Source organism: Pygocentrus nattereri, chromosome 1 (assembly GCF_015220715.1).
Source record: "Pygocentrus nattereri isolate fPygNat1 chromosome 1, fPygNat1.pri, whole genome shotgun sequence".
NCBI classification, from domain to species: Eukaryota; Metazoa; Chordata; class Actinopteri; order Characiformes; family Serrasalmidae; genus Pygocentrus; species Pygocentrus nattereri.
Genome location: NC_051211.1, coordinates 19,565,032 through 19,575,131, shown reverse-complemented (window position 1 = coordinate 19,575,131; position 10,100 = coordinate 19,565,032). Strand labels below are relative to the sequence as shown.

Below are 10,100 nucleotides of genomic sequence, written 5' to 3'. Positions count from 1 at the left end.
TCCCTCCTGAGGAGCTGTTAACACTGCTGTGGCTGTTTTTCCAGTGGTGTCAGCTCTGCTATATCAGATTGAGCCAGAGTCCAATCCTGAAAGTGAGGTCAATGTCTTTTCAACAAAACTGAAAAACTCTTCCTGGCCTCCAGCAGTTTCTGTGCGCTGTGTGAGGGCATGCCAGGTTTGCCAGTAGGCAGCCAATAAGGACTGTGTTACAAGATAAGGTCACTTTGCAACAGAGAAAAGGGCTGGGATTCCAACAAGGCACTTCAGGCAGCTGAAAAAAGTTGTTTACGTGGGAGAAAGTTACTCCCACTGGCATGTGCGTTGGGCTTTATAACTTTGTAGGCTGTAAACAGCACAAAAGTCTATGTAACACAATAAAGGAAAGGGAACAGAAAAGCATAACAGGTCCGCTTTAAGAACACATGCTGGTAGGGGTTCTCAGTTATTTTGTTTTCTCTACACTTATTTGGGAGAACATGTGAGCTGCACCAACTTTAAAGAATAGAAATGTGTTCAGTATTGTGATCTGGCACTTGACCAACCAAGAACCAAATTAATAGCATATTTAAATAAATTAGCAGAGTCAACCTGCACACTTATTTCATTAGTATGACTAGAGGAGAGTAGAGGAGAAAGAACACATCCCTGAAGGGCACCTATATTGTAGATTAGTCTGTAATACAGTCCATTAAAGCTGTGTTAAACTTTGTCTGTCAGCCCTGGGACATTTAGAGGCATTAAACTGTTCTGAATTGGTAACTTTCTCTACAACAAAGCCTTTCTAAATAACTGTGTTTACACCTTAAGCATTTCATTATGTAAAAGGTTTGAAGAAATCGGTGGAGTTCTCCTTTAACATTTTTTCCCCACAGGATGTGATAAAACTGTGACGGAATGTTTACAGTCATGGAAGCAAGCAGTCCTTGAAAATGCCGGACGCTGAACTCGGACGGGACTGAAAGATCTGAGAAACACCAGTAAGAACTCTATCAGCCCACCTCCCCGTCTTAAACAGCAGTGTCTCAGTAGCTCAGTGGTAGCGAAGGCAGCAGGAAGAGGTATTCCCTGAAAGCAGAACACAGGCGAACAGGAAGGAACACGTCCCAGGGGGCGTCACCAACTGTTCAACTCTGGCAAAGTGAAAGTGCTCAAAGTGTGAAAAACGCTTCAGGGTTCATGGAGGTGCGGACGCGTGGAGCGTTTACAAATCCGCATTAAGTTGGTTTAAACGTAAAGGTAAGAATACTTCCAGATTCAACAGATGCTGGCCTTTTATCTTCCTCATTTACCGCTTGGATCATTTAGCTGGTTTAAATGAAGTGACACCTGCGTCATCAGCTCGAAAAAGCTAGGCTAATGCTGGCTATTCAGCGGACTTCGGCGATGCGCTCCTCCTGTCGCTCCCACACAACCTAAAATTTCTGAAATATCATTTTCTGCATGCGGTAAAACAGCAAACAAACTGTAGTCATTGTTTCGTCAAAGTACCCGCCGAGTATACTGGATCAAAATAGCCTGAATCGCTGTAGCAGGCGCCGGTAGGCAAGACGGTAAGGGGCCGTCTATAAAGTGCGAGTGCTGTTTAAAAGAAATGTACATTCACAGAGATAAGGTTGGTGTTATTTATAGACTTGAAACCTGATGAAATATACATTAACATGTATATATTTTTAACAGTTTAGGCAGTCTGAACATGTACTGGTCCTGTAGATTGAAAGTTTTGAAAATGTTGCCAACATAAAAAAAAAAATAATTAATTTAAAAAAAAATGTAAAAGTTACTGCTACTTTAGCAAAGTTGTGTGAAAAAATACAGACATACATGGGAAAGACATACTATAACTTTACTGAGACACACTGCATGAACCCACTGCAAAATAACATCACTTGTAGTTTATTAAAACACATCATTCAAATAAAGAAGCTTAGGTATGCCTTAATTGAATTTTAATGGGGTGTTTCATGTAACGTACAGATCTAAAATCAGCTTGTAACATCTAAATATCAAATTTAAACTGAAAGGGACCACTTTAATGAAAAAATTGCTTGACATGCGAATTCATTATAATTGAAGACAATAGAGTTTTTTAATCTCCTGAAGTGATAAAGGAAATATAGTCAGGACATTTTCGCTGGCGAACAGACAAGGCTTTCACATACACATATCCAGGAATACACAATTTCATTTTACTTTATGACTTATTTTACACTACTTGTAAATGCATATAGTCAAATTTAATGGGCCGGTAAGGGGCTCTTCGGATACAAAAATAAGAGACTGTGTTCAAAGTGTGCATCCTTACATACCTTTCATGTTTCTTGCAGTCCTACAAATGCATCTCTTAACCATAGTCTAAACATCTGTTTTAAGACCATTAAGTTTATTGAAGACTCCCATATCTTATGCATATTTCAAATCTCACAAGCGTAATAGCGTCACACTCAAAATTGTATAACAAAATGCATTAAAGACTTTTCTATCATTGCAACTCACTACAGGCAGTAGAATTTAGGGAAAAAAATCTAGTATTAAATTTGATTACATTTTTCATCCATGATAAAAACCTCAATAGCTTCTTTACAGAGGGACCTACAATTATTAAAGCAATGCATTTAAGGCCTTCCTGATATTGTTACTTACTACAGTGAGCAGAGCTTAAATGTAGTGTTGTGATACATTTTAAATAATCTTTTATACACCAAACATTTAATTATGTATGCGCTATTGTGCCTATACTTATAAAACCAAATGCATTGTGACCTTCCTAAATAATTTTAAATCTAGTGTTGAGTTGAATTTAATTCTTTATATACAATAAAAATAGCTATTTTACTGTAGGTCCTACAATTGTGAAAGCAAACACATTGCAGGCCAAACTATTATTGCAACTAAAAGCAAATAGGATGTGAAACAAAGTTTTGTATTAAAAAACATTTTTGGAGAAAAACAATTGAAACTATTTCAGCTGTCAAATTTAATAAGTAACTCAAATCATTTAACCATAAATCATTTCCTGAACTGAGTATAAACAAAACCCTTTTTTTTTCAAATTGAGTAATTTGTACTAAGTCATTGGTACATTTCGTTAGCACAATAGTTAATTCATTAATACATTGCCTAATTTAAAATGATTGAGTATTTTGGGCTTATATGTAATAGTCATATTAACATGAGTTATCTGATAATAACGTAAATTCACTCACCAAACACAAATCTTCCCACTGATGTTGAACTAACTAAATTTTTTCCATTAAAAAGGTCCATTCTACAGTTGTAACAACTCTACAGTTGTAGTCTCATGGTTACACAGCTTGTCCTCTAGATTCCAGAGTGCCTGCACTATGGACTGTAAAAAAACTATTTGTCAGTTAAAGCAAAAAAAAAGGAGAACATTTATCTAAAAAATTTCTATACAATATAATGAAATAATATAATAAAAAAAATTGTTTTAGCTGGTAAGCCCATATAATCAGAACACTAATATAATCTAAGATGAAGCAGAAGAGTGACTTATTTGAGTTTTCTGTTCCATCTTAAATGTTAAAGTTACATAAGGATGGTGCAACAACTTCAAACCAGAAGCTTCAATCCCAACAAAATAAGAAAACTAACACATCTAGCTAGGATATGCACCGTCCCCTAGGGAACAATTAAAGAGCTAATGTTACAGCCATGCATTAACGTTAGTGTGTAGTGGCATATGGGTAAAATAATTAATAATTAACATTAACGTAAGCTAGTCTAAGATTAAACCCAACCAGGTGAATGATTTACTACTGTTACTAACTACTGTTAGTGCTTCTACCTGTATAACAACTGAAGCTCTAATTTAATTAATTTCAATTTTACTCTGTACCATTTGCTTATCTAAATGCCCAAATAGAATATTTGGCTTACTTTTCTTGTTTCTTTTCAAACTTTGATAGCAGCAATGCACTCACTACTCACTATTACTTATGTGGTCCTCTTCTTGGTTCCAATGACTTCTCTCAGGTATTGGTGGAGAATCAACTCAAAATAAGTTGATTCTTCGAGTCTAACGTATTTGGGAGTTGACTGTTGGCCGTGGCAAGGAGATGGTAGTGGACTTTTGCAGGGTTAGGCCACCCACACAGTCACTCTCTATTGAGGGGGTTGAAGTGGAGAGCGTAATGACCTACAGGTATCTTGGGCTGCAACTGGATGATAGGTTGGACTGGTCAGCCAACACAGACATCCTTTACAGGAAGGGTCAAATCAGCCTCTACTTCCTGAGGAAGTAACATCTGTAGAACATCTGTAGAAAGCTCCTGCAGATGTTCTATGAGACCATGGTTGCTAGCTGTTTTTTCTATGCTGTGGTGTGCTGGGGAGGAAGCATAAAAAGGAGAGACGAGATGCGAGTGGACAAGTTGGTTAGGCGAGCGGGGTCAGTGGTCGGTGCAGAACTGGACACTGTGGTCAAGGTAGCTGAGAGAAGGACAATACACAAACTGCTCTCCATTATGGAGGATGATGGCTACCCACTGCACATCATTATCATGGACAGGAGGAACATGTTTAGTGGCAGGTTGCTGTCACAGAGCTGCTCAACCGACAGATTCGGGAGGTCCTTTGTCCCCAGAGCCATCAGGCTCTTCAACTCTTCCCAGGGGGACCAACAGAGAAAGGGCGGCGCGGGTGGGGGGGGGACTGAATCTGAATCTCATGCTTATCTTGTTTTTCTTTATCCATCTGCACATACAGACAGTGCGCTGCACATTTCGCACTTTCTGCATACCTTATTGCACGTCTTGCACATCTGGACACTAGACACTTAATTTAATACAATATATGCACATATTGGGGCGGCACGGTGGCGTGGTGGGTAGCGCTGTCGCCTCACAGCGAGGAGGGCCTGGGTTCGATTCCCCGGCCGGGTGATCAGGGTCCTCTCTGTGTGGAGTTTGCATGTTCTCCCCGTGTCTGCGTGGGTTTCCTCCGGGTTCTCCGGTTTCCTCCCACAGTCCAAAGACATGCAGTCAGGCCAATTGGACATGCTAAATTGCCCCTAGGTGTGAGTGTGTGAGTGACTGTCTGCCCTGCGATGGACTGGCGACCTGTCCAGGGTGTTTCCTGCCTTTCGCCCGAAGACTGCTGGGATAGGCTCCAGCATCCCCCCGCGACCCTGACGGAGAAGCGGCTTAGAAAATGGATGATGATGGATGGATATGCACATATTTATTTATTCATTCCGTGGTCATTATATGTCGTTACCTGTAACATCTTGTACACTCGTTATTGCACAGCATCTCTCATTTCAGGTTATAGATATTATCACAGATTGTTGTATTTTTTCTATTTGTATATATGCCTGTAGATAGGATCTGGTATATTTATTCTTGTTATATGTCTACACCCGTTTACGGTTACTGTACAGTGCTGTGCATGTGCTACTGGCTGCTAAATTTCCTTTGAGATCAATAAAGTATCTATCTATATATCTATCTATCTATCTATCTAGTACTTAAGCTGTCATCTTCTTGGTTGGTTCTGTTCTTCCTGAGTACAATAAAGACATCATCAAATATTTGTCAGGAATATTGGTCAATATTTTTGCTATAGCTACACAAAAATTTGTAGGCGCTACAGCTACTAGCTACTAAAATTTGTAGCTAACTACAAAAAGTATCGCACTCCTTAGCTAGTCCCCCATCCTTGACTGTTTTTTGTGACTGTAGTTTGATTGCTTTACTTATGCAGTATCACAGGTTAAAAGGTGTGCTTACATTTGTGAATATTTACAAAAGCAGTAAAGCGAACCATTTACATGCAATTTATACTTGAAGACAAACAAACTCAGTATTTTTGACCATGTTTCCATGTTTCAGTAACCTTCACTGAAAGATTTTCCTCTATTTCTAATTTTCTCTTTTTTTAGGGGTAATTTTACACAAAAATGTCTAGCAGTGAGGAGGGATCCTCTGCATCACCACAGTATAATGTTATTCTGCTCGGAAGAACAGGAGCTGGAAAGAGTGCCACAGGAAACACCATACTGGGACAAAATGCTTTTCTTTCTAAGAAGAGCCTAAATGCTGTAACTAAGGAAATTCTGATGGAGCGTGTTAACGTTGCAGACGTGACTCTCAATGTGTATGACACACCAGGACTGTTTGACCCAGAAGCAACTGAGGAAGACATACTTGACAAATGCAAGACTGTCCTCAAGCTGGATGAATCAGTCCTCACTGTCATTCTACTGGTGATAAAAACTGACAGGTTCACGCCAGAAGAGGAGAAAACTGTGCAGCTGATAGAAGATTTCTTACCAGAGTGGCTCCTCCAGAACACTTGGCTGCTCTTCACCAGGGGAGATGAACTGGAAAGTGAGAATGAAACTTTTGAAGACTTCATACAAGACTCAAAGAGGCTGAAGGAACTTTTAAATAAATTTCAGAACAGATACTTTGTATTTAACAACAAGTCACAAAATCCCCAACAACGGATAAAACTGATTGAGGAAATTAAAAAAGCGCCATTGCGTAGACGTAAGTATATATGGCATGAATTCTTAATAAAATATTAATATGGCATAAAAACTTTTTATTCTACTGCAGCAATCAATAGATCTTAGTAATCAGTAGTTTGGGGGATACATGTATTTAACTTATAAAACCATCTCAAATTAGTTTGAGGTCATACATGTCTTTCTAAGTAGAAACAAATGGCTGTTGACTATAACCCCTTAAAATCCCAGACTTACTGCATACTAGGATTTATTATTTAGTAACTACAGGGACTTCAGTGCAAAGTAGTTGAGCTGTTCTTAGGTTATAGAAGTGTGTAATAAAACTTTGGGCTGCTGGTGGATCATGGCATAAGCAACAGATTTCAAATCAGGTACTTTAGGTATTTTGTGCAGCATTACAAGAGAAGACTCTGTGCAGTTATCTTGGGAAAGGGAGAATGCAAGTTCTAAAATGCAAAGTTTTTACTGTTTTTTAGGAATAGTTTTCATATGATATATGGCATTCATTACTCATTCATTACTTGTATATTTGCACATTTTTACTGTCCTTATACTGTTCTGATAATTCTGGAGGACGTTGTATGTGAATAGTGATTTCAGTATTCGAATAGTGGAACTGGAACAGTTTTGACCACTTAGTGATACTGTATTTTGTTTGTTTGGGTTTTTTTTTTTTTTTTTTGGGTTCGATTCCCTGGCCAGGCAACCAAGGTCCTTTCTGTGTGAAGTTGTATGTTCTCCCCATGTCTGTGTGGGTTTCCTCCGGGTATTCCGGTTTCCTCACATGCAGTCAGGCTAATTGGACGTGTTAAATTGCCCCTAGGTGTGAGTGTGTGAGTGAATGTGTATGTCTGTCTGTCTGCCCTGTGATGGACTGCCGACCTGTCCAGGGTGTATGTGTATCCTGCCTTCCCCCCGTTGAGGGCTGGGATAGGCTCCAGCACCCCCTGCAACACTGAGGGGGAAGCGGCTTAGAAGACGTGTGTGTGTGTGTGTGTGTTTCCTTCAGCTCAACTGAATCCTACAGTGACTGATGTGTCATTAGTAAGAATATTATTTTGCTATTTAGATCTATTAACTCTTGATCCTGCTGAGCAGTTGAACATTGGCCTCCACACTTGATTTGAAATTATTTGCTATATGTCATTTGATCAAAGTATTGGTTTACAGATTGTGTTTCCTAAAAGGGTGTGTTTCTTAAATGAGTTTAGCCATACTTTGTGATGCTAAAAAGAAAGGCTAGTCCTTTGCATAAAATTAGAACAAATTTTGATCAAACATTAATTAGCTGAATACATTTGGTCAGCTCCATTATTATTGGCACTCTTTGTTCATGTCCATCTGATCATCCTCCACAACTTCCTGTTTCACTGGGGTATAAATATGAGGTGACACAGAAGTGAAATTCCCTTAGACTGTGTTTGAATTAGCATACTTGTAAAAGCATACTGCATACTGCACCACTATATATATATATATATATATATATATATATATTATACTGCATGATAATCTAATGCTAACAACAGGTAGATAAGCAGAACTTAACCCCTTAAAATGCTCCCCCGAGGCTTATTATTTAATAAGGCTTATTATTCAGTAACTACCGGGACTTCCATACAAGCTGGTTGAGCTCTGGTAATAGTTTTGGCCCACTGGCAGGCCCTAGCCATTTAATTTGTTAACCTTCAATCACTGCTTAGCAGAATGGTCAGGAGATTTACGTAAATTTTAAAATACACCCTTTACAATGACAGAGAGCAGGACGTTGATTTCTACCCATCTCCAAAGCCACAAATAAACTTAAAAAATGTCAGCTTTGGATTCATCTGTGAGGTAAACCTGTGTGGTATCCAAACACCTGTTTTCCTCTGTTTGCAAGTCATTTCTTTTTCATAGCAGTATATCATTTGATTATCGTTGGTGGATTAAGGAAATTTATTTTAGTTACATACTATTTACTACCATATTTTCATGTTGGGCTAATTAACTACAAATATTTTTTACCCATCTCTACCAAGAGTGCCAATAATAATGGAAGTGACCATAAGTTAAATGTATAATAAGATGTACAAGATAACCTTAATGACATTTCTCTTTCTCTGTCTGGCTCTTCGTAGAACCAGAAATCACACCATTTCCACAGAGAGCAGGTTGTGGTGAAGATGATCCTCAAATGCGAAGGATTGTACTGCTGGGGAAGACGGGTGTTGGGAAGAGTGCAACAGGGAACACTATTCTGGGGGGAAAGAAGTTCAGATCTGAGTGTGGTTTTGCAGCTGTAACAAGCAAGTGTGAAATGCATAAAGCAAATGTTGCTGGGAAAACTGTGTGTGTGGTTGACACTCCTGGATTCTTTGACTCAAAAATGAAACCAAAGGATTTAGCAGAGGAGATTGGAAAGAGTGTTTATGAATGTCGTCCAGGTCCTCATGCTTTTCTTTATGTTGTGTCACTCAAGGACAGATTCATTAAGGTAGATGAAAAGGTTATTGAACAAATTGAGGGCCTTTATGGAAAAGATGTGGCAAAATACACAATCCCTCTGTTCACCCACAGTGATCAGCTGGAAGGAAAGAGTGTAGATGAACTTATAAAGCAGAACAAATCCCTCAGCAGATTTGTCCAGCAGTGTGGAGGGAGGTATCATGTATTTAATAATAGAGAGCAGACAAACAGACAACAGGTGACTAAACTGCTCAAGCTGATAGATGGAATAGTGGCGAAGAACAAAGGAAGCTACTACTGTAATGAGATGTATGAGGCAGCTAAAAGCAGTACATGGTCAGATTTCTTTGAGACGTTGAAAACCTACTTTATTGGTGCAGCGATTGGATTGGTAGTTGGTATTGTCACAGGAGGGTATGTTGGTTATTTGATAGGTGGGCCAATAGGTGCAGTGATAGGTGTAATAGCAGGGGTTCTCCTAGGTTCTGGAGTGGGTGGAGCTATACATGCAGCAGGTTTAGAAGCACCACATGTAGTGAAGAAAATAGGCTTTAAGATGAGACCGAATAAAAACATGATTAGTGCTGTTCAATCCACAGTGGCTCCATGCTGTGCTACTGTTAACACTTGATTAATAACATCTCATCTTCATGATTGTGTGTTGCTAATTTTTTTGCGTGTATGCCCAGTGGATTTGTTTTTTTTTGTATGCGAGTACTCAGAACAAGTACAAAACCCGATCACTATTATTGGGAAAAACATTAGCAAAATGAAAAAGTGGAAAACAAATAGATGTTATCAAAATTCAAATTATAATGATTTAATTCACAGATTGGCAGTGTATTCATTGACACTAAAGGTGCTCAAACACATTCTTACTATTTAAAAAGTTAAATAATAAAGTAATTGTTCTATTTGTGCATTCTACAGCACAACAAGAATATACCGCTGCTGGAACAAAACCTCACATCTCCAAAAACTTTAATGGAAGTAAATTCATTTAAATGTAACAGGGAGCGAGGAGGCGGACGCATATGCGGAGATAAGCGATGTTTATTATGGGCAAATCCAGGGTCATAGTCAAGACGGTCCAGGGTCATAGATCCAACATGAATAGATTGGGGGACAGACATGACAAACCAGAATCAAACAGAACAAACAA

The 10,100-nt window shown here is 38.8% G+C and overlaps 1 protein-coding gene across 1 annotated transcript; it reads left to right on the top strand.

The window, feature by feature from the left end:
• The first annotated feature begins 901 nt into the window (after positions 1-901).
• On the top strand, positions 902-10,009 carry LOC119263088 (GTPase IMAP family member 8-like). The gene is made up of 3 exons (XM_037537103.1): positions 902-1,236; positions 5,900-6,509; positions 8,611-10,009. The coding sequence occupies exons 2-3, from the start codon at positions 5,918-5,920 to the stop codon at positions 9,567-9,569; spliced, it is 1,551 nt and encodes a 516-aa protein (XP_037393000.1). The 5' UTR covers positions 902-1,236; positions 5,900-5,917; the 3' UTR covers positions 9,570-10,009.
• Positions 10,010-10,100: the final 91 nt, after the last annotated feature.